At 32.4% G+C, this 24,703-nt stretch overlaps 3 protein-coding genes across 3 annotated transcripts; 2 read left to right on the top strand and 1 right to left on the bottom strand.

Annotated features, from left to right (window-relative positions):
* Positions 1 to 259: 259 nt before the first annotated feature.
* On the top strand, positions 260 to 1,285 carry LOC133872396 (probable carboxylesterase 17). The gene has a single exon (XM_062309899.1). It carries the CDS (start codon positions 269 to 271, stop codon positions 1,283 to 1,285), a length of 1,017 nt encoding a protein of 338 aa, XP_062165883.1. The 5' UTR covers positions 260 to 268.
* Positions 1,286 to 8,076: 6,791 nt separating this feature from the next.
* Positions 8,077 to 9,035, top strand: LOC133873023 (protein THYLAKOID ASSEMBLY 8, chloroplastic). Its single transcript, XM_062310736.1, has one exon. It carries the CDS (start codon positions 8,230 to 8,232, stop codon positions 8,920 to 8,922), a length of 693 nt encoding a protein of 230 aa, XP_062166720.1. The 5' UTR covers positions 8,077 to 8,229; the 3' UTR covers positions 8,923 to 9,035.
* A 9,813-nt stretch (positions 9,036 to 18,848) lies between these two features.
* LOC133872475 (carboxylesterase 15) lies at positions 18,849 to 23,579 on the bottom strand. Its single transcript, XM_062309982.1, has 2 exons — positions 22,862 to 23,579; positions 18,849 to 19,372 (listed from the first exon to the last, which is right to left on the bottom strand). The coding sequence occupies exons 1-2, from the start codon at positions 23,533 to 23,535 to the stop codon at positions 19,048 to 19,050; spliced, it is 999 nt and encodes a 332-aa protein (XP_062165966.1). The 5' UTR covers positions 23,536 to 23,579; the 3' UTR covers positions 18,849 to 19,047.
* Between the last annotated feature and the right edge of the window lie 1,124 nt (positions 23,580 to 24,703).

The raw sequence follows: 24,703 nt of genomic DNA, 5'->3' as shown, positions 1-24,703 counted from the left end.
TATATATATATATATATATATATATATATATATATATATATACATATGATATGTAATTAACTAAAGGATTGAGAAATGTGAATTTTTTGCATCATATATATCATGAGAAGCCAAGTGAAGACAAATGGCGAGCTTGACTACCCACTTGAAGCTTTTTCTTCGGCCGAACCTCTAGTTGTTTCCTATATAAAGACCCCTTAAGGCATAACATTCATATATACTACAAACACCATTCTATTCATTTCATTTCACGATCAGAACAAAAAGAATGGCTGCCGTTTCCCTCCAAGTTTTCAAGAACAGTCACCAACATGGAGGAGTCTTTGAAGAGATTGAAGGTCTCCTTAGAGTGTACATAGATGGACACGTCGAAAGGCCGCCGATTGTCACTATTGTCCCCTGCACCATAGCATTGGAGCGTGGTGTTACAGCAAAAGACGTTGTAATCGATAAGTGCACCGGCTTATGGGCGCGCATGTATCTCCCGAGCTGCCCTGGGAAGCTTCCATTGCTTGTTTTTTTTCATGGAGGTGGATTTTGTGTCGGCTCTGCTGCTTGGAGCTGTTACAACGAGTTTTTGTCCAACCTTGCTTCCAAAGCGAATTGCGTGATTATCTCTGTAAATTATCGTTTAGCCCCTGAGAACCGTCTCCCTGCTGCATATGAGGATGGTCTCAACACTCTTATGTGGGTGAAACAGCAAGCTCTAAGTGGCTCTAGGGAGCACAAATGGTGGGTGAAGCATTGCAGTCTTTCCAGCGTGTACCTAGCCGGTGACAGTGCAGGAGCCAACATAGCTTACAATGTGGCCACACGGCTAGGGTCAAGTGGCTCATCCGAATCCACCATTATAAGGCCGTTGTGTCTCAAAGGTACCATCTTGATCCAACCTTTCTTTGGAGGAGAGGCGCGAACTTGGTCCGAAAAGCATACCGATCAACCGCCTAGTTCAGCGCTAACCCTACCAGTTTCCGATGCATATTGGCGCTTATCCCTACCTCCAGGGGCGAACCGGGACCATGCATGGTGCAACCCTCTCGCAAATGGCTCAGACAAGTTGCGTGATTCAAGACTTCCAACCACAATGGTATGCATATCGGAGATGGATATATTGAAGGATCGAAACTTGGAATTTTGCAACGCATTGAATAGCGCAGGGACCAAGGTGGAAACAGTGATGCACAAAGGCGTAGGGCATTCATTTCAAATTCTGCACAACTCCCAGCTCTCTCAACCTCGAACCCATGAGATGATGTCTCAAATCAAGGCTTTCATCAATGAATAACTACTAGAATGTTCTTTTTTTCTTTGTTCTTCATGAGAACTTCACTTATAATTTTTTATTTTTAATCACTTTTGAAAAATGTGCTTAAATTTTAAAAAATGTCAATTTTTGATATTCATATTTCAATTTTTTTAAATTTTAACCATTCGTTAGAATTTTCTGTTAAATTCTCAAAATACCCTTCCTTTTTTTAGGAAAAAAAAAATTGTTAAGATTTAGGTATTGGTAAGAATTTAACGGAATTAGCAAAAATAACCATACCTGAATCTTTGAATTTTTTTTAAAATTTTTTTTTAAAAAAATAAACATAGAGGTATTTTGAAAATTTTAATAGGATTTAACGGAAAATTCTAACGGATTGTTGAAATTGGAAAAAATTGGAAAATGGATGCTCTGAATTGACACGTTTTAAAGTTTATGTACATTTTTTCAAAAATAATGAAAGATCAGTAATTATAAGTAAAGTTTTTCCTTTTTCTTTGTTTCTTTTTCCTTTTTTAGTGCTTTCTTAAGGGTTGGTGATATAAATTTTAGCCAGCTAGCTAAAAAGTATGTTGTTTGAATAGTATGTACTTGTACTAGCTAATATTATTAATAAAAATTCACGTAAGATTTTATTTTTCACAAGACTTTATTAATTACTATGTAGGCAAGTAACAATTACACTTATGATTGGTGTGGGCGATCCTTAATTTTCAATTGTCATCCAAGAGAATGTGGGTGGAAATTAGTCCTCAATTTTTATTTTTATTTTACAATGATTGATCCAAAATCTAATTTTCATTGTCATATTATTGAGTACTATAATAATTTTATAATAATCTACTAAATAATATTCCTCTTTTTTTTTTTTTTTTTTGTTAGTTTAAGGTCTTTGTAGTTTAATGCAGGCGGGGAGTAACAAGACGTTGAGCATGTAATTTTCACGAGTGAATAGGGTTGTACAAACGGGACGGTTATAATCGCCTCGTAACCACTAACCGTATAACCGCTTTTGAAGGCGGTTATAAATAACCGCTAACCGCTTAAAGCGGAGCAGTTAGCGGTTTTAGGGGTATGAGTAAGTAGTTAATAACCGCTAACCACCTACCCTTATTTAATATAAAACAATAACTTCGATACACAAAGTGATGTATTTAATTTTATTAAAAAAAAAAAATCTTTCATCCGCTCTAAAATTTTTATTATCTTTGATAACAAGCAAAGAAGATTATACTTGGGATCACAATTTATTATTAATATCTTAAAATCTGCAAAAAAAGTTCAAATCACTACCTTTGAGCCTTTAAATCTAAGATTCCGGTGCCTTATTCAATTTTTCCCAAGGTCCTACGTACAATTCATCTTTAAGGTAACAAAATTAAGCGGGTTTGATGGAAATCTCATCCACCAAATGGGTATTTGAATTGGTAAGCTTATTATGCAACTTATACCATTTTCTTTTTTTAAGTTCATTTATGAATATGGATATAGAATTCTTTACACTTTTCTTGGTATATATTGTTTAATTTTATAGGGAATTGAGGATTACAGTACCTTTGTCAATGGATACAACATAGATTCTTTCGATTACTTATTTGATAAGCTCTTTTTTAAAAAATTAAAAGTTAAAAAAAGCCTAAAAACCGGCTCAAAAGTCCACATATAAAAAACGGTTATCAACCGCCGGTTATAGGATTTAATAATCGCTAACCTCTAGTTATAAAATAACCGTTAACTGCCTAAGCAGATCAGTTGCGATTGTTAAAATTCATAACCGCTAACTGCAACCGCTTGTACAGCCCTATAAGTGAGAAACAGGACTACCTCACACGTCGGCAATTATGGAAGTTTTTTCAAGATTAGGCAGGTGGTGTTGGTATCATGGGAATGACCCACGTTGTTGGACGTCATCGGGAGCTATGGGCTCCAACCGTTCAAAGGCAGTGAAGATATATGATATATAGGTTTATTGCTTTTACAGCATATTGAATAGTCACTTAAATAATTCACCTTTTTCGTGGGCTTAAAGAATAATTAACCTTTATTGAAAGGACAGAAATTTTTTTAAATTGGATTGAAAAGAAAAATTACTTTATAAATTTGTTATGTGTTTTGAATATGTGAGAATTAAGCACTTAATTAATTTTTATAGTAGTTCAACTACTTAAAAAGTATGTCATAAAATTATTAAAAAAAATATATCTGTACTTTTCACATGTTAATTATAAATTTTTTTTAAAAAAAACTATTTTGAACAGTAATAACATTTAAAAAGGCATATAGATGAAATGCTAAAAAGTTGTGATAGAGGGCAATTCTAATCAACTCTTTTGGTATGACGTACCTAAAAAACAAGACATGCACGATCGTTGAGAATGATCACCATATTTCCAATAAGTCTCTGTATTGTGGGATTGAATTCAATCATCTTTACATTATTAATTTGTTTGTTGCTCTTTCGCTTATTAATAATAATAAGAACTATTTTGGATAAAAAATTCTAACAAAAATCTCATACTTCTAGGCATTTTTCAGGTTAATTAATCTTGATCCATAAATTATTCTTACAACTTAGAAAATATGGGCAAACTAAAAACAATTGATTTATTCTTTAAGAAAAAGATGCGAGTAATTCAGAGGTTAATACAACTTTAGATAGACCATTAGTAACGGTTCTCAATGCTCCATTAACTGATTAGCGGCCTCCTAAATATCCAAGAATTCAACCTGAATAAATGATGCTCCGTCTTTGGAACGTGATCCAAGATTACGTCCGCAAATATGAGAATTTCCTATTAATTTACAAAATGAAATGTGACATGTTTATCTTAAAGCTGGTCTATACCAACCCAATCTTCCATAATATCCGCCTTTAGGATTGGATTATCATCATTGTCGATTTTAAGCTTCTTAGTTCAAGACATACTCAAATTAGTTGAAGTACTCACCTTCAAAAAATACCATATTTTGTCATTCATGTTATATTTTTGCTAAGAATTTGACAGGCCATCCGAGATCAAATGCATTTATAGGGAAAGGTTTTAACAATTGGAGAAATGTGAACAATTGAATGATTTGTCCTTTAATGGGACATGTGGGAAAGATCCAAATTTACCAGATAAAATTACTGTGAAATGTTGTAATGATTTATCACAACATATTGGCAAGTTAATTGAAAAACAATCATTACAAGAAATAGAGAATAATCGGTTGCGGCAAAACTTTAGTAGATGGTATTAGATGTCTAGCATTCCAAGCATGTCCATTTAAAAGTCATCATGAAAACTCTGACTCAAAAAAGCAAGGCAACTACATTGAATCAATAAATTTCTTAGCAACTTATAATGAAAAAGTTGTTGGAGTTGTCTTGAAAAATGTTCCATAGAATGCTATACATCATCCAAAATTCAAAAAGAATCTTGCAACTAAAGTAATGGATGTGGTTTGTAAAGAAATTGGAATGTCAAAACTTGCATTTTTGTTGATGAAGCTCGGGATGAGTAAAAAATGAAGCAAATGACTATTATTTTGAGGTTTGTTGATAAATATGGTTTTATTATAGAGAAATTATTCCATATTATCCATGTCAAAGAGACTACTACATTAACTTTAAAAAATTGAAATATGTGATGTCATTTCTTGTTACGATCTCTAAATTGAGAATATTCAAGGTTGGTGATATGATGGAAGCAGTACTATACGTAGTGAATAAAATGATCTACAAGCTTTATTTCTTAGAGAATGTTAATATGCATATTATATGCATTGCTTTACTTATAAGTTACAATTAGCTTTAGATGCAGCATCTAGATAAGCAAAATATATTCATCAGTTCTTTGTCCATTTGGCTTCTATTATATATCAATATTATTGTTGGTTCTTCAAAACGCAATGATGAATTGCAATCTTCTCAAGTTGCCGAGATACAAAGTATGATTGTTTCTAATGAAATTGAGAAAAAACAAACCAAATTGGTACTTTGCAACAACGACTTGGAGATACTCAATGATCTTCTCATTTTCATTTTGTTTGTAACATGATAAGAATGTGTCGTGTAACTTACTCAGTTCTAGATACTATCTCAAATGAGTGAATCGCCTATTCTCAGCTTGGTGATGTTGAAACAGCTTATATAGTATTAACATCATTTGAATTTGTTTTGATTTTGCATTTGATTAAATAGATTACAGGACTCACTAATTCTCTTTGCCAAGCTTTGCAACAAAATTCTTAAGACATTTTAAATGCCATGAGTGCAGTTTCAACTACAAAATTATTTATTCAGAAGTTGAGAAATGAAGAGTATTGGGGACCTTTGCTTGATACTATTAAATCATTTTGTGAAAAAGAAAAAAAAAAAAAAAAAAAAAATTGATGTTCCTGATATGAATACTCGTTACACTAGAGCTTGAAGAATATCCCATCGGCGACCAAGATGAAGAATCTTCAATGACAATAGATCATTATTTTAGAATTGATATATTTACTGCTGCAATAGACTTCTAATTGTAAGAACTGAAGAATAGATTTAGTGAGCATGCAGAGGAACCTCTTATTCTTAGCACAACTTTAAGCCCTAAAGATGGATTCAAATCGTTTAAGATTGATGATATATGAAACTTAGTTGAAAAGTTTTATCCTCAAGATTTCACTAAGCAAGAAATAATCAATTTGGATTTTCAATTGCAGCATTATAGGCTTGATGTGCCAAAACATCAGGATTTTCAAAATATGTCTACTTTATTTGAGTTATGTAGAAGATTAGCAATTTCGAGAAACTCAAAGATATATAATTTGATTGACAGGTTGATTCGTCTGGTGTTGACTCTCTATGTTTCTACTGTCACTATTGAACAAGCTTTTTCTACTATGAAACTTGTAAAAACTAAATTACGTATTAGAAGATGAATTTCTATCAGATCATTTGGTAGTTTATATTGAGAAAAAAAAAATTTGCTAAGAATTTCACTACAAAGATAATAATGAATAAATTTTATTTCATGAAAGACTGCCGTTGAGCATAATTCGAAAGAGATGCCAAGTTCCTTTTTAGATTTTTTTTGTACATGTCTATAGCAAATTAGAAAACTTTTGTATTCGAAATGGAAGTTTTTTTTAAAGATGAATTTATAGACATGTAAGTTTTGTATAAGTTATGCCTTATGAATTGATGTGAAATTAAGTTTAAGATTTATCTATTTTTATTTTACATAAATACGGGTGCACACATATAGAGAGACTATGTACATGTATAGAGGTTCGTGACCCACGCCAAAAATCTCTATTCCGCCCTTGCTCTCTATTTTATGGTTAAAATTTAGAGTTTGTGTATCAAACTATGTAAACAATTTCACATTTTTTTAAAAATTAAAAATTGAGAGCATCCTCATCAAACTCGGCATTTCAAATGTTTAACCAAATTTTGGTGAAATTTCAGAAAACCACATCTGCATCAAGCTCTTCATCATTTCACCAAAATAAGTTATGTCAGAATCCATCTCCAAATTTGGCTCCAGATTTCTTCATGCCATTTGTTTTTTAATAATTTTTTTTTCTTTCCCGCTTCTTCCCTTTCTTCCTCGGCGCCTCTTTCCTTTCCTTTTCTTGTTCCGTTTCCTTTTCTGAGGATTTCTCCCCTCTCTTCCTCGGCCGCCCTTTCCTTTCCTTGTTCCTTTTCCTTTTCTGAGAATTTGGGCTTGACAAGGTTGACGATATAGATGCAAAGAACACCGAGAACGCCGATAATCCAAACAACGCCGGAACACCGAAACGCTAAGAACGCCTAGAACCAGACAACCCCAAAACGCCTGAAAGCCGAGAACCCAGACAACACAGAGAACGCCGGAACACCGATAACCCAGACAACGCCGAAATGCTGAGAACGCCGAGAACCAGACAACGCCAAAACGCCTGAAAGTCGAGAACCCAGACAACGCCGAGAACCCAGACAATCTTGCTTTTGACCTCGAATTTCCCTTCTCAAATGTGAGTTTCATAAATTGGTTTCAATTGATTTAGGGTTTCGATTCATTTAAAAAAAAAAAATTGATTTAGGGTTTGAAATTGTGGGTTTCAATTCATCTCGTGTTTGACCTTGAATTTAGGGTTTCGATTCATCTTGTGTTTGAGCTCGAATTGGTTTGACCGATATAGTGATTTTGGTATTGCATGTGTTGATGTTTGGCTGATTCTCTGGTATTGTGTTGATGTTTGGCTAATTTTGAGATTTCGATTCTCTGGGTAGCCGATTTTGGTGAGATTATTTTTGGTAAGAAATTTTGATGTTTATATAGTTAAATTGGTTGGTTTCCAAACTAATAAAAAACAATATATAATTAAAATGGAGAAATATTTAAAGAGTTTTATGTAAGAAATGTTTCAAAAGTGAGAGATAAAATCAAAAAAGTAGATTGTTTAAGTTAAATTTAAAGAAAATTTTGAAGAGCTTGATGGGGATGCTATGAGGTACACTAACTCTATATCATTTAAAGGTAAAATATTTGCGTATAGACAATATCTTCTTCAATTTATTGATTTCTTATATAAAGTTTTACGGTGCTTTTTTAAGATCATTTAAGTTGTAATGCTCGCGTTCACTACCGTTGGATGCAGACTGTGGATAACAGATGAAAATTCATGCTGACAGAAACGAGTCTTGTAATCACAATCAACGGCTTCCATTTAATCCACGTTCGGAAATAAATTATCCCCACCCCCCCCCTCCCACGTGGCGCCCGAGATCACTGAACCCAAGATCAGAATTCCTTCCAATTCTTACATAATTACTCTCAGACCCTCACTTTTCTCCAACAATCCTCCCTTATAAATCTTGATCTGAGGATGAACCTTTGTTTTTCTTTAGTGGCAAAATCGTCATTTGGCGTTCAAACCCCAAAACTTCTAATCATCCCCTTCCCTGATCCCTCAACTCTGTTATCTCCTCCTCTCCAAACCCTTCACTCATGGCTTCCACTCTGCACCAAAGCCTCACCTCCCTCAAACCCTACCGCCCTCCAAACCCAATCACCACCACTCTCAGACCCACCAGCTACGCTCCCATACGATGCGGACCACGGTCCAACCGTGGGCCCCTGATGAAGGGCCGGATCCTAAGCATCGAAGCCATCAACGCCATCCAAGCCCTCAAGCGAGCCCACAAGTCCTCCGACCCCACCCAACTCCCAGCCTTCCTCTCCAAAACCCTCACCCGCTTGCTCAAGTCCGACCTCCTCGCTACCCTACGCGAGCTCCTACGCCAGGACCAGTGCGCCCTCGCTCTCCACGCCTTCTCCGCCTTCCGGTCGGAATACCGGGCCGACCTATCTCTCTACGCCGACGTGGCATCCGCCCTTGCGAGGAACGGGATGGTGGAGGATATCGACCGCGTGATCCGTGACATGGAGGAGGGAGATGGCGGCGGTGGGATACAGTGTGATGATAAGGGGCTGATCAGGTTGTTAAAGGCGGTGATTGGTGCTGGGAGGAGGGAATCGACGGTCAGGATCTACGGGATGATGAAGAGGAGTGGATGGGGGTCGAGCTTTGCGGCGGATGAGTATGTGGTTAAGGTTTTGAGTAAAGGGTTGAGGAAGCTTGGGGAGGAGGGTTTGGCTGATGAGGTTAAAATGGGAAATTTGGAGAAGTTAAGAGTTTAGAGAATGGGGAGTGGTTTTGCAGGTTCTAATTTGCAATTATTTAAATCGTTTTGTGTAATTACTTGAATGCCATCTTGCACAGAATGAATTAAACTCTCACCCGTCGACGGCCATCGTGTTGCATTATCAGATAGAAATCATAGAATAATGCACCTCTCTCTTTCTCTTACTAAGATATAATATAGAGCTTATTCATTGGTACTTGTAGCATTTTTTTTTATTAATTATTTTAATCATCTCCAATGAATAAGTTTCACATCAGTTAGTAAGGCTTCTTTTGTAAAAGTTTAAATACATGTAACATTTCTCTTAGTGAATATATCCATGGGAGTTTTGAGATGTGTCTCCTTGGACTCGCAGATAGGCCTTGCTTGGATTCTCAAAAGGTGAAGAAATTGGGCCTTACACCAATTAAATATTTTTTCTTTACAAAATACAAGTTCCTTACCTACCACTACGTTTTGTACAAAATTTTAACACAATTCTCAATAAAAGCCAAAGAGATGAGAAAGGAAAGAGAAAAGAAAAATATTTTATATTAAAATAAACGATAGAGCTTCTCTACACATTGGGTAACACTGTAGCACACTCAATGTTTAGGGAACTTAATCAAAGACTATATATGTGTCCAAGGGAGTTCTCCCTAATCTTTCATGATAGCCGAGAAGAATTAAAAAAAAAAATGTTTAGGGAACTTATAGAGAAGTTGCTGTAAGTGATCTTTTTGAAAATTTTCAAGCAACTTTAAGGAAGGAAAGCAACCTCAAGGTAATTGCTAGGAATGCTCTAACAAAAACAATTATATAATTAAAATATTTTTTAGTTTTGGACAAAATCAGACAACTGAAATTATTTCTACAACAGATATTTATGAGTTTTCGACAAAAATTTATGTAAAAAGAGAAACATCCTAGCTTCCAAAATAAATTTTAATATACTAAAATCCAAATATACATTCACAAAAGCTAAGACAGGCAAAGAAAAAAGAGCTAAAACAGAATCCAATTCAAAAGGAAATACAAATATCTGTACCAAAAATGATAAAAATACCCTAATAAAAAATTTAGAAAAAATAAATAAATAATGAAAAACTGAGTTGGTAAATCTTAGTCATTTAAGTTGAAAATTACAATTAATAATTTAAGAACTTTTGATAATATAAAAAGCTAAGAAATTATGAAACCTTCAATGCACGGAATTTTGGAGTAATATTGTGTGGGCCGAGGACTTGTTTCAAAACCCGTGTTTCGGCCCAATATAATGTTCTCTGCTGTCTAAATTTTTAGCAAAATTCTGTTACTATTTTCATAACGGCCCAATATACTCCAATATGGCTGACTTTCTAAGCATAAGGGCTCCCCCATTCACAATTATCCAATATGGCTGACTTGCTTTGGGTCCAATCAAGGAAGTCCTATTTGTGCTTGAAGCAAGCAGCCAAGTAATCACACCCATTTCATATTGATCAGCACTAGGGGCGGAACCACCTTAATGGGTGAGGAATCTTCGGCCACCCCAAATTTAAAAAAAAAATATATGTTTCTTCCTTACAAGATTTACTTTTCACCCCTTTTTTTTTAAAAAAAAAAGTTTGTTCCCCCTCCCCTCCCCTCCCCTCAAGTTCTAGTTCCGATCGTGACTGAAATGGGTAAAAATACAGGTAGATAATAACCGCTTGTATCCTCTATTTGCACCTGTCTGTTATCCATTATCTGCGTATGCGAATGCAATTAGCAAAAACTATTAACCACATATGTAGATGCAAATAACACCATATATATATATAATGTATGTACTACATATTAGTCCAAATTCTACATATTAACCGTATCAGCATACCATTTATATATAGTATATACATTATATATATTTAATTTAATTTATTAAAAAATGACATTTTTTTGGTGTTACCTCATATGCGTGTGTATATATATATATATATATATATATATATATATATATTTTTCCTTTACCAACTATAAATAGATGATTCTGAAAGCTAAATAATGTATGAAATAGAAATTTAATGGTAAAATGATTAGCAAGTGTGATCTGAATACTATTGTTCAACTATAAAAAATGTCTTTTTCTTTATACTAGAAGTAAGAATTACAATTTCAAGACCTAAAACGACTATTACCTGATATGTGAATAGCAAATAATAACCACATTCAATATCCGTAATAACCGCGTGGATGCAGATAATAATTACGTGATGAGGATGCGGACACGGATACCTAAAAGTGATGACTGCATTATGCAGATGCGGATATTGCTAATAATTACATCCGCATCCGCATTTTCACCCCTACTAACTGATACTCATTTTACATCGGTTAATATGACATGTTTTAAGTAGCTTTTTATATTAGCTACTTACAGGGGAAAAAAAAAAAAAAAAAAAAAAAAAAAAAAAGAAAGAAAAAAGCTACTTAAACACGCTATATCAACCGATGTAAAATAAGTGTGATGAACAAATTTGAGCAGAAATAACAAACCAAATTATAATTGTTAAAGATATAACTCACACAAGTAATGACAAGCATATCAATGAAGACATTGAAGAGGCATTCATAATTAAAGACAATAATAATGAGATAGTTGAAGAGATCTTACAATATATTAAATATAAAATGTTAAAAGGTGAATAGTTGTAACCATTCATAATTCTAGTAGAAGTTGAATGGTTGTATATATAGTTATTATAAATATCAATATAATTAATGATCTCATAATATTCATAAAAATATATAGATGGTTTATCAAATATGAAATTTTGAATGTCTTACATGAAATGATGATAGTAGCAAATGTAAATTTACAAAAAATTCTAATAAATTTAAGCATAATAGGAAACAACCTGTATATGGTCAAATTAGTCATTATAAAAATAATTGCAAAGTAAAAGTAAAAATTAAAGAACTTAATATTGATGATAAATTACAAATCTCAACCTTTAAATATATTATCTGAATCTGATACAAAATCTGAAGAATTATTACAAATTGATGATAACAATACTACATCTAAAGATGATGAATATTCTGATAACGAAATAGGATTTTGTTTCTGCAAAAATAAGAATATGTGTACCTGTAGAAAAGATATAAATACTTTAAAAAGAGAAAGAATAATATTAGAATTAATAGATCAAATTGAAGATCCAGAAACAAAAATAAAGTATTTACCACAAATTAGTCAAAAAGAGAAAATTATTACTAATAGCATAAATTATAATCTTACTAATGTTTCTAATAGATTTAAAAAAGAAAAATGTCCTATTACAGTTCAAGATTTAAAATTTGAAATAAATAATATAAAACAAGAATTAAAATATAATTTTAAAATCTCTAATGAACAATTAGTACAAAAAATTATAACACTACAAACAGAAAAACAACAAATTAATGAAATCTTACAAGATAATAATAAATTTAAAATCAAAGAGGTTCAAGATAATTATGAAACCAAACAAAATTCAGTAGATAATGAATTATTCATTAATCTTATAAATAGAATAATCTTTCAAAAATGGTATGTTGAAGTAACATTAATAATTAATGCTGAATTTCAAATTACAACTATAGCATTATTAGATTCAGGTACAGATATAAATTATATTCAAAAAGGAATTATACCAAGAATAATATTAGGGAATTCATTTTTAGCATTATTCGATCCTTTAATAAAAATTACAGAAGAAGGAATTAGTACTGAAATTATGAGAAAGAAAATCTTATTCAGATTTATTTTACCACTAATGGCTAAAGATATTAATGTTATTTCCAAACAAATAAGAAACAGAAAAGAAAAACAAATAATGTTTTTAAAACAAGACTTAAAATATAAAAGAATAAAAGAACAATTAAATGATCCATTATTAAAACAAAAAATTAAAAATTTTCAAGAAAAAATAGAATTAGAAATTTGTGCTAACATTCCAAATGCTTTTTGGTATAGAAAGAATCATGTTGTCCAATTACCTTATGAATCAAACTTTGATGAGAAAACAATACCAACAAAAGCTAGACCTATTCAAATGAATCAAGAATTATTAGAATATTGCAAAAAAGAAATCCAAGATTTATTACAAAAAAGTCTAATAAGGAAAAGCAAATCACCTTGGAATTGTTCAGTTTTTTATGTTCAACAAAATGCTGAATTAGAAAGAGGAACCCCTAGACTAGTTATAAATTATAAATCGCTAAATGAAGCTTTCAAATGGATAAGATATCTAATTCCCAATAAAAAACATTTACTTTCAAGATTATATGATGCTACTATATTTTCAAAATTTGATATGAAAAGTAGATTTTGACAAATCCAAATAGATAAAAATGATAGATATAAAACTGCTTTTACAGTACCATTTGGACATTATGAATGGAATGATATGCCATTTGGATTAAAAAATGCTCCCAGTGAATTTCAAAATATTATGAATGATATTTTCATTCATTTTATCAACTTCTCCATTGTATACATAGATGATGTCCAAATCATAAAAAATAATGGATTAGTAGTTTCACCAACTAAAATTAGTTTATTTCAGAATAATATTCGTTTCTTGGTCATAATATTGTTCAAAATATTATTATCCCTATAAATAGATCATTACAATTTGCAAATAAACTTCCTGATGAAATAAAAGACAAAAATCAGTTACAGAGATTTCTAATAAGCTTAAATTATATTTCTGATTATTATGAAAATCTTAGAATCATTGGTTATCATTTGAGCATATGGATCTCATATACCTTCTTCTTCTGATAGTAGTGATAATGTCATAAATAATGAAGAAATTTGTATCATGGATCAAGAATTAAATCTTGCTAGCGTTGGTTTAGCGTAAGGCCATTGGTTTAGCCCGTTTGCCAGGAGACCGTTGAGGGTGGTCCAGGCAGTGGTCCAATTAGTAGTTTGAAACTGATTACTGAAAACTTAGAGTGTTAAAGCAAATTATGAATTCGTTCTTTAGGAGCTCTTCCTCTAGATTTCATAAGTTTTCTTCTATTGATAGTAGTGATAATGTCATAACTAATGAAGAACTTAGGGTTATGAGAGATTCACAAATCATGATGATAATTAGAGATTATGAAATAAAAAGAAATTATGAGATAAATAAAGAAAAATTAAGAAAAGATTTTATGTCTCCTGAATATGATTATAAGAGAACATGGTTTTTTAATAAGTTTTCACAAATAGAGCAAAATTGTATAAGAACTAGATGGTATAATCATATGAATGAAACAAAAACAGATATATATTTCTTCCCTTGGTTTGAGCATAATTATGAAAAAATTAACACTAGAGAAGATAATATTAGTAGAAATTGAAAATACTCAAACTACTCAGAAAGAATACCCTCCTTCTGAATCTACAACCCTCACACATCTAAAATCACAAATAATTGTTTCTCCTCTTAAAATAACAAGTCTTAATGATGATAATAAAAATATGAATAATATTATACAACAAAATAATTTTAAAAATCCTTTACCTAATGAAATTATTCATAAAGAATATACTCCTAATGAATCATTAAGCCTTAGACATAAAGAATCACAATTAGTTACTCCTCCGCTTAAAAAAGTTAGTCCTAGTGATGATAATAATATCATACAGCAAAATAATTTTACAAATACATGTATAATAAATCTTGATGAGAAAAAGAAGAATTGAAAATCAGATAAATCCATTAAAAATTGAAAATCAAGAAAAAGAAACTGAAAGACTCTTATTATATGAAACTCCTCCAAATTTACAATTATCTTTAAAAAATAATAATACATAATTATTAGAAGGAATTTCTAAAAAAGTTGATACTTTTAAAACAAAAAATTATGCTTCTACCTCAAAACATAATAAAGAGATTTTAACTATAAAAGAATCACATGAAGAAACAGAAGTATATGATGAATCTTACATTAATGAATTACGATCTCAATTAAAAAATTTAGATCTAAATAAAATGATTTCAGGAAATGATCAAATACCTAAGAATGATTGGTATCCTAAACCTCCAGATATACAATTTGAAGAAAAAGAATTAGGAATAAGAGCTGCTTACACAGCTGATGCTTTGTATGAATGGAATATAGATGGTTTATCAAAATATGAAATTTTGAATGGTTTATCAGAATACGAAATTTTGAATATTTTACATGAAATAATGATATTAGCAAATGTTTATAAAGATGATAATAGATTATATCATCAAGTAGCAAATCAATCTGAAGAAGATGCTTTAATATTTGCAATCCTATAATATTTTGTAGAAAATCTATCAGTATATAGGAAAAATATTTATGATAATTTAGAACATTTAAAATACCATACTTTAACAAATTTTAGAGATGTATTTCTTTCAAGAATATTAATCAGAATGAATAATAGAGTCTTTTATTGGAAAGAAAAATTTATAAAAGGATTACCTAATTATTTTGCCCATAAAGTTAAAAAAATAAATAAATAAATAATAATGATCACAATAATTATGGAGATTTTATAATAAAACATATAGAATTCAATTTGTTTAATGATTTAAGACTAACAAATCAATTAAAAGAAGATATAAAATATGTTAAAAAAGAATTAGAATCTTTTTATATTTAAAATCTGACAATAATCAAAACGGGAAAGCAGCTAGGCAGAATAGAAGAAGTGCAAAGATTTTATACATTTAGGATTCTCGTTTCCTTTAATGGGGGTGGGGGGATTTGATTGTGACTTTAACAATCATTGGGATCAACCTTTACTAATTGAAAATGAAAAAGTTTAGAAATATTTATCGCTTAACAAACTTAAATTGAAATGGACATACCAATAGGTTCACTTTCGGTATCATTATCCACAATATACCTTAATTTTGAAATGTTAGTTGATGATGCAGAATACTTTAATTTAGCTTCAAGCCAACCAATCAATTACATAACTTCCCTTACCTCAAACAAATTACATAACTTCCCAATCTATCAAAACCTCACTTTTAAGTTCTTTGTTTTGATATAAAATAATTTCTAGAAAATAATTTATGCAACAATAAACAAAAAAATAATAGTCAAAATGAAAACATTTTTGGTTTAAACAAAAAAGCTTCTTTTATTTCTATAAAATGGTTTCATTTTTTAAAATTGTAAACATTTTTTCGAGCTTGAGTTTCAACTTCTCAAATCGCCAGAGTTCTTCGGACCTCCGCTAAAAGTTACCAGAAGTTGCCGGCCGTTTTCCACTATCGCTCATTTTCCATACGAGATAAACGCCAAAAAATATTTTTAGGAAAATTATTTTTCTCATTAAAAATATTTTTCGACAAAAAACATTTTACGTCGAAGCAAACAGAGTCTTAAAAGAAAATAAAAATTTAGATAACCCTTTTAGCTTTTTCCAAAATGAAAAATAGTGATATATTTATGATTATAAATTTAGTAGGGCTGTACATGCGGGATGATATTTCTTGCAGCTATCCGCATACGCATATATTAGTTTTAGGGTATGCGGATGCGATTAATGACCTCATTCGAATACACTATATATATATATAAATTTATAACACATACACACACACACATATATATATATATATATATATATATATATATATATATATATATATATATATATATATATATATATATATATATATATTCACCGAAACGACGCTGTTTTGGTGTTTAACACCAAAATGACGTTTTAGATTTAGTATAGGGCGATGTTTATGACTTAAAAAAAAATACTAAAAAAGGCCCAAAATACTAAAAATAGATCCAAATTATTTTCAAAATCGTTTAAAATATGCTCTGATAGAGACTCACAAAAAATTCAAAAGACTAAAATATCCTTATTACCTAATATGGCCCACAGAAAATCCAAAAGACTAAAATATGCCAATTACTAGATACACGGATAGCGGATAATATCCGCATTCAAAAATTGTGCGGATACAATAAGTAATTGCACGAATGCGGATATAGCCAATAACCACGTCCGCATATGCAACCTTAGCATTTAGTTGAAAGACGTGGACATTAGTCTCATTTTCTTTTATGATTTTCAAAGATATATAATTAGAATAAAGCCCATTCAAAATATTAGGCTATATGACTTGTTCTTGTTAAGAATTGAATTATGGCCAGTACTCTTTTAAGGATCTAGATTATATTTATTTATTTATTTAATGAAGCACTCAAATTACATCTGAACCCTAAAAAAAACAAAGCGTACGACAGAAGCCTAATCTTCCGCGGTCGCAAATCCAAGGTAGAATTTTGTACGAACTTTCCCACTACATATTTGCGTAAAAATCGCGCCATGTTTTGGGCCTATGGACCAAAGCTCGTGGGATTAAAAGAAGATATAAGAGAAAACGATGGACGAAACCACGTTTCTTTATATGCATACGTATGCTAAGCAAAATCTTTCTGCCATGTATATATATGGAGTCATTATGGACCAAAGCTCATGGGATTAAACTAAAGAAGATAGCGATGGAAGAAACCATGTTTCTATGCATACGTGAGCAGATATTTTATTTTATTTTAAGAACTAATCTTCGATCGACCGCTGGAGGCTGGAAATATGATAGCCTCGTGGACCTTAATTATGAATTACCAATATATATATAGATATCTATAATTATGTGTTTGTCGATCATCCCAACTCAATGGACAATGGCTTTTGGGATAATTATTGTTTAATTAATAGGGGGATAAGGATGAGATCGACTAAATCAATTTCCTACACAAAAATCGGGGATAAAATTAAAAATCAAGTCAGCCGATTTCGGACCCACCAAATCTCCTAAAAAGGCTGCTAACAATAAGACAAGCACAATTTCTGTATTATGGTAAGCGTGAGAGTGATGGGTTTTGGATGAGCATGTATACAAGAAGCTGGGTGACATGCATGTCCATTGATGGTGGCAATATTCCATGTGATGGAGCAGTAGTTTTTGCTGTGGAGAGTTATGAATATTGAATGAAGGCCATAACAAATCATCATGGTACGTACAATGAGCTCACAAATCACTACAAATTGTAATAATGATATCATGGCTATCACCACATATATATATATATCGATCGAATGTAATCCAAATTAATTACAATCTGATTATTTAAGTGTTGACCAGAATCATTATTGGAGTGATTTTCCATCTAAATACGTTGCACTGTCCTTTCAATTATCTTCTCATGTCTCTTGTACTCATCAACAACTGAATTCATGGTCATCCACAAGATCCATCCCTAGCCTGCTTCATTTTAGAACTTTCCATGTATATGTATGTATGTATATCATTCTCTTCATTAATTATCTGCAAAGTTAAAATTTTGCGTAGAATTTCAGAACAAAATAAAGAGATAGATAAATGTAGCGAAAGAAAAATACGTAGTAACGGAAATTGTGTGATTCAGTGTATGGCCTATATCCACGTACAATTGAAAGCTTTAGAGGCTACATTTTTTTTTTTATTAAAATAATTGGATACTATATATTATTGGTAATGTTTTCAATAGAATTGTATCAATGACCAGAAATGGTACTGTGAGCTAGGGTAATTTACCCACACAAAATAGTGCTTTTTATTTGGAACACTAATCCTGAGCCCTTTCCATAATCCATGTGTCTGAATTGCATGTTTTTCAAGATATATAGCTACAAGCCTCATTAATCCTGCTTTAAGAGTGAAAGCAATTAATATTATTTAACCTTTCATAACAAAAATAAGAGGAAATTAAGATAGATGATACAAGCCCATATACAATTAATTCACCTTTAAAAACCGGCTTACAAAGAGACGTACGGTGTCCAAGAGCTTATATATATGTGGTTAAAATTTCATTTAACCATTACGCTCTGCAGTCGACATCCACGATAATTCACTCTAGACAAGCGTTACATGTTATAACTTCAAACATGTCTAAATATATATATAGAAACAAAAATTTTATAATTTCACCGGAGCTGAAGCCAGCCTGCAATCACCAGTTTCATTTACTTGTTATACAATAACTCTAAGGATAACTAGGGTTTCATTTCCCATGCATGCCCACTTTTATTTGCACTCACAATCTCTCACTAAATACATAATAAGATCAAGCTGATCATGAACCAACATGATTAATTCTAACTGATCATGATCTCCCGGTCAGAATTTTCAAACATAAACTGTTTGATAAGCTGGATGACTTCATTTGCAACTTCTGAGAAGGGATGATTGGTAAAGAAACCATGCTGCTTTCCCTCAAACTCCACGTACTCAATCTCCTTCCCTGCTTCTTTCAGCCTCTTCGCATACTCCTCCGCTCTATCTTTCAGCAGTTCACTTCCTCCGACGACCACTAAAATCGGGGCAAGCGCCACCTTTTCAAGGCTCGAGCCGCCACCTCCCCATGGGTTCGCCAATGGGTGGTCTCTATTCTCTCCCACCGGCATCGACAGCCTCCAAAATCTGTTCACAATAATATATACAGGAAAACAATTTTTTTTATTATCATAAAATTAAACATATATATACTAAACATGATACATCATACACAGGGCATGCATTAGCTGATTTACTACCTACCATATCAACTAAAGGTAGATTTCATTTGACAAAAAATCCCTTGCATGTATACCTTTTTAATTATTTTACAAGTGTGACAAGAATTGAATCCTCAAACAGTTTTATATATATATATTCCATTTCCACTATGATGAGCCTCGTCGGGGATTTCTTGCAATTCAGACGGGGATCGGATCGAGATTGCTGGAGATCGATTTCAATCCGCACCTTAGAATATATCTTAATTTGAACATCTTATGGTTCATACAAAATTACAAAAACTACAAAAATAAATAAATAAATAAGGAAATTAATTAAATCATATAAATTCATTTAAGATTAATTAATGTTTATCCAAATTAAGTACTCCAAGCGACTCTTTCTACGGTCAAATATGGTGATTGGTGATGGCTAAGAAAAGCAATTGAATGATTCATCAAGAAAAAAGAAACCAATAGAATACCGAAAACAAAAAGTTTCGGACAATAACACCTCTCAACATATGATTTTTTAGAGATTCGCTGATTTGACATGTTTTGATACCACTGCCAAGTGGTATCAAACAAGCTCCACTAGAAACAAGCCACGTGTTCTAATCTTACTCACATACTCTCCACATGTGTTCTTAATTTTGGCCTATGGAACTATAATTATGGTATTGAATTTGCTCACGTTCTTAAACCCAAAATTTATTGTTTCCATATGTTATTGCGATAAGACACCTGCTCGGGAACAGATCCTCTTACAGATTTAAAGGTGTAGTATATATTGTTATATTATTTAAAAGTTCTAAATTTTAAATAATGTGATATATTATATATACAGTTATATATGTAATAAAATAAAATTTTGATTATAAAATAACTCATTTTTATTTTACTTAAAATAGAGAAAATTATTGTCCAACTTGCAAATTAGGATTGAGGTCTCTCTACAATTATCTTTCCCGAGCATGTAATTATAAAAATTTAGACCATTTATTTAAAATAAATAGTCTAAACTGGGCAAAATGAGCCATCATTTAAAAAAATAAAACAAAAACAAAAACAACAAGTAAGAAAGACTAATGGTGGTCGGCCATCTCATAGTTTTACCATATTTGAGAGGGTGATAAGCCACATCAAAGAGAGGGTTAGGGTGGTCGGACCATTCAAGCCACCCCCAAACACTCAATGTACACCACTCTGGAGCCGTCCATGGGTGATGGGCTTAGGGGTAGTCGCTTCACACTCCCTCCTCTAAGAATGTTCAATCCACCCAAATAACACACTTTAAATATATGGTTGACCAATCCTTTAAACGTTGATAAGGTGGTCGGCCTATCCTAGCTAACAATACTTTTGGGTGTCTAACCACTCCTTTAAAAGTGAAGAGCGGTCGACCAATCTTGAAGAGGTGGCTAACCATCTTAAGATTATCCTTTAATTTTTTATTATTTTTTTTAGAAGTTGGCATAACTAAATTTATGAAGTTCATTTTGAAGAGCACTGGTTTTTGGGGGATGTTTTACCGTCCCCCAACTGACTTTTTGAACAAAAAAATTGTTTTTTAATTAAAAGGGGCGGGCAGGGGACGGTAAAACGTCCCCTCCCAATCACTGCTCCATTTTGAAAGAATGGTCGAGATCCTGGAATACGCAATTCGGTGTAGGTATCAAGGTCAAAAAGGAAGACATACTTTTTGAAACAAAAAATAAAGTAAAATAAAAGAGTTCACCTAGCTAGTTGCCTTATTATATACGTGTCTTTTGCCGACCACAATCTGTGGGAAAATTTTGTTAGACCTCGATCTAGCATTTACTCATACTCTTATCCTATTCTAGACAATTTTCTTTAGGCACCTACAAGATTTTCAAGAACTTCTCATTAAAAACTTTCCCCCACTACCATGTGCCTCCTCTAATTTCAATTTTGGATGATTGTGCTGAGAGACCTTAAATTGGATTCAATTATTTCCTTAAGTATATATATGTTCTTAGTTATAAAATAAAATAAAATAAAATAAAAAATTCTAAAAGTTTTGTAATTTCATTTGACCCATATATTTGACTGTCATTTAAATTCTGTTTCTAAGCGAAACCATGGAAACTCATTTTTTGTTTTTTTGTTTTTTTCCAAGTAGCTATTTAATTAATGCAATATCAACATATATGAAGCGGCCGAGGGTGTGATAACTGATAAAATGAATGTGAATAATAAATTTATTAAAAATAAATAAAAAACACTAGGTAGACCCGACAGTTGTAAAAAGGTATCTAGTACTAAATTGGAGGTCAATTCATAGGAATAAGGGTAGAATAGATGAGAACAAAATGACTAAAATGTCGTGGCTCGTGGATCGTGATTAGTGACATTCAAAGGTATTTCCATGATAGGAGTGACGTTCCAAGTTGCTTCACCTTTTACAAGTACGGACCACTCCCAATCATGTATATATATATTTATATATCAAAAATAAATAATATTGAGATGCCTTTCATTTCTCACCAAACAAAAAAGTGGCCCATGATCATCAACGGACCCTTCAAAAGTTTTTCTCCAAGGCCGGAGAGAAGCGGTTAGTCGGTTACAAATTCCTTTTTCTTCTTACAATCACCTCTAACATTGCATTTGACCTATAACCTGGCCTTCATTGTTTTCTTTTTCTCTTTTGGTTTCCCTTTTTATGCTAACTTCTTTTTCTTTCCCTACTCTTGGGAGCAATGACAATCACAACTTGTTATATATATAGTTCATGATTAAACATATCTGTACATGTCAAAACTTTTATGACATTAAAAGCTAGAGAAATATTCAGAGAAATTGTTTTTTTTAATTAATATGAAAAGTTAGTTGAAACGCGTTGTGTGAAATAGGTGTAAAAAGTAGCATTATTCTTATTTTACTAAGTTCATAACAAATTAATGTGACATTTATCATCTCAATCACTAAATTGTGGACTACCTATGCATGAGACTCATTAATTTTTATGAAATGTTAGATGTCACGTGAGTTTGTAAATGAATATGTTGTGATAAAAATTTAGTACCGAGAAAATTTTCCATCCAATTAAGAATGCACAACACATTGAATAAAAAAGAAAAAATAATAATATTTAGTAAACTGTTATACGACCGTCATATGATAGGGATAACGTGACAGTGAATATCAGCCTTTTGATCATCAAAGATTTGTAAAAAGAAAAATCAATAATTGATTTTTACTGTTACGCTATCTCATTCATATAGCAATACTATAACAGCCTACTGAATAACATTTATTAAAAAAAAAAAAAAATCCCAAAAATGAAATTAATTGCTTTAAACTATACCTCCAATTTCTCAAGTTATAAGTAGTGTCAACACAAACATAAACACAACAGGTATCCAACAACTAAAACAAAATTTACAATTACCTGTCAAGTATCTCCAAGCTCAAGAATTCCTCACTCGGCCCCTCCTCTGACTTGGTCCTGACCTCTCCACCAAAAAACGGCGCCAACAGAACGTAACCTCGTACGCGAACCGGCTCCACCTCGGTCGAACCGATCCCGAACCGGACAGCCAAATGGTGTGCAATGTTCCCTCCAGACGAGTCCCCTGCTACAAAAACTCTGCCAAAGTCAACCGCACCACCACTCAACCATGCATCGCCGCCACTCTGGCTCAGAGCCTGCCTCTGGAGCCACCTCACTGCACTCACCGCGTCGTCCATGGCTGCCGGCAGCCGGTGCTCTGGCGCCAGCCGATAGTCCGGCGAGATAACAACCGCGCCGAGCCCGGACGCCAGCCGAACGCAGCAGTTGTGAGAGTTGGGCCATCGGCAGGAGCCAAAGCAAAAGCCACCACCGTGTATGTAGACAATGATTGGGAACTTGTTACAAGTGGTAGTGGATTTTGTCGACGTGGGCTTATACATGCGCAAATGGAGGTTGAGTTTCTCGTCGAAAACACAGTCTTTGAAGAGGATGGAGTTGTCGTGGACGACAGGGGTGTTGAAGTTGATGTCTTTGAGGCGGAAAACGGTGCCGTCGCTGTAGAGCTGGAGGAAGCCCATGCAGTCCTCTACTATCTGTGGGAGAGAACCCATTGTTGTTTCTCTGTACTAAGATTTGTTGCGGTTGGGTATAGAGGGAATGTGAGGGATATAAGTAGGGGAAAAGGGAGGTGGGTATGGTGGGGAAAGTGTGGAAAGTTGGGGGTGATTGTGTAAATTCGAGAGGACATTATTTGAATGTGGTGGCATATGCGTGCACGGCCATTGGTCTATCTTATTATATTGAATATGGACCATAGATGGGAGTGGTGGCTAGGGTAATGTTTGTTTTGAGGGTTGAAAATGTTCAAAATGGCTTAGGTGAGGGCTCACCAGGGTTATATATATATATATATATATATATATATATATATATATGAAGAGACTCTTCACTTTCTAACTTATCTGTAATTACAGTTCACATCTATACATAAAACTATAAAATTAGTCGCATACAATAATTTATGAAAAAATTTGTGGGTGTGAAGGGTCAAGCTAGTTAATTAATTACACCAAGTGGAGTAATAAAATGGGTAAAAGTGTGTGCATGTCATATCATTAAGAAAGATATAATTTTATATTGTAATTCTAAATACTTATCTCTTATCTTACTGAGTTGATGTAGAACTGTTCTATTGAGGCACGAGTTACAAGCACTCAAGAGACAAGAGTTACAATCATGATTTAAGATACAAAAGTTACAAGATGATAAATTGGATTTATTGTTGTTAATGTAGAAGTAAAAGAGATTTGTAACTCTTGTCTCTTGAGTGCTTATAAGTTGTAACTTTTGTCTCTTGATTAATGCTTATAACTCTTGTCTCAATATGTCCATTAACTTTTGTTTTTTTTTTCTTTTTCATAAATGTTAATGGAGCAGTGGCCCCGTATGAAAACCCCCTTACTCTCCCCTCCCTTGTGTTTTTTTTTTTTTTGAATGATTGAAAATTAAAATTGATGTGATATAAAATTGAAAAATTTATATGGAAAAGTGAAAAAAAAAAAAAAAAAAAATGTATTGTAGTGAGTTTTTTATTTAGAAAGTAATAAGAAAGTGTTGATATGATATAAAAAGTGAAAAAAAATTAAGAATATTTTGAAGTTGATGTTTTTTGAGAGAAGTGAAAGGAAGGGGAGGGAAGGCCAGGGGAAAGTGGTTTTCAAACGGGGCCATTGTCATATCATTCCAGTGAAATGAGAGTTATGTACGTAGCAATTAGCA

The sequence above is a fragment of the Alnus glutinosa genome, chromosome 7, assembly GCF_958979055.1.
Source record: "Alnus glutinosa chromosome 7, dhAlnGlut1.1, whole genome shotgun sequence".
Lineage (NCBI taxonomy): Eukaryota > Viridiplantae > Streptophyta > Magnoliopsida > Fagales > Betulaceae > Alnus > Alnus glutinosa.
This window is presented reverse-complemented; position numbering and strand designations above follow the sequence as displayed.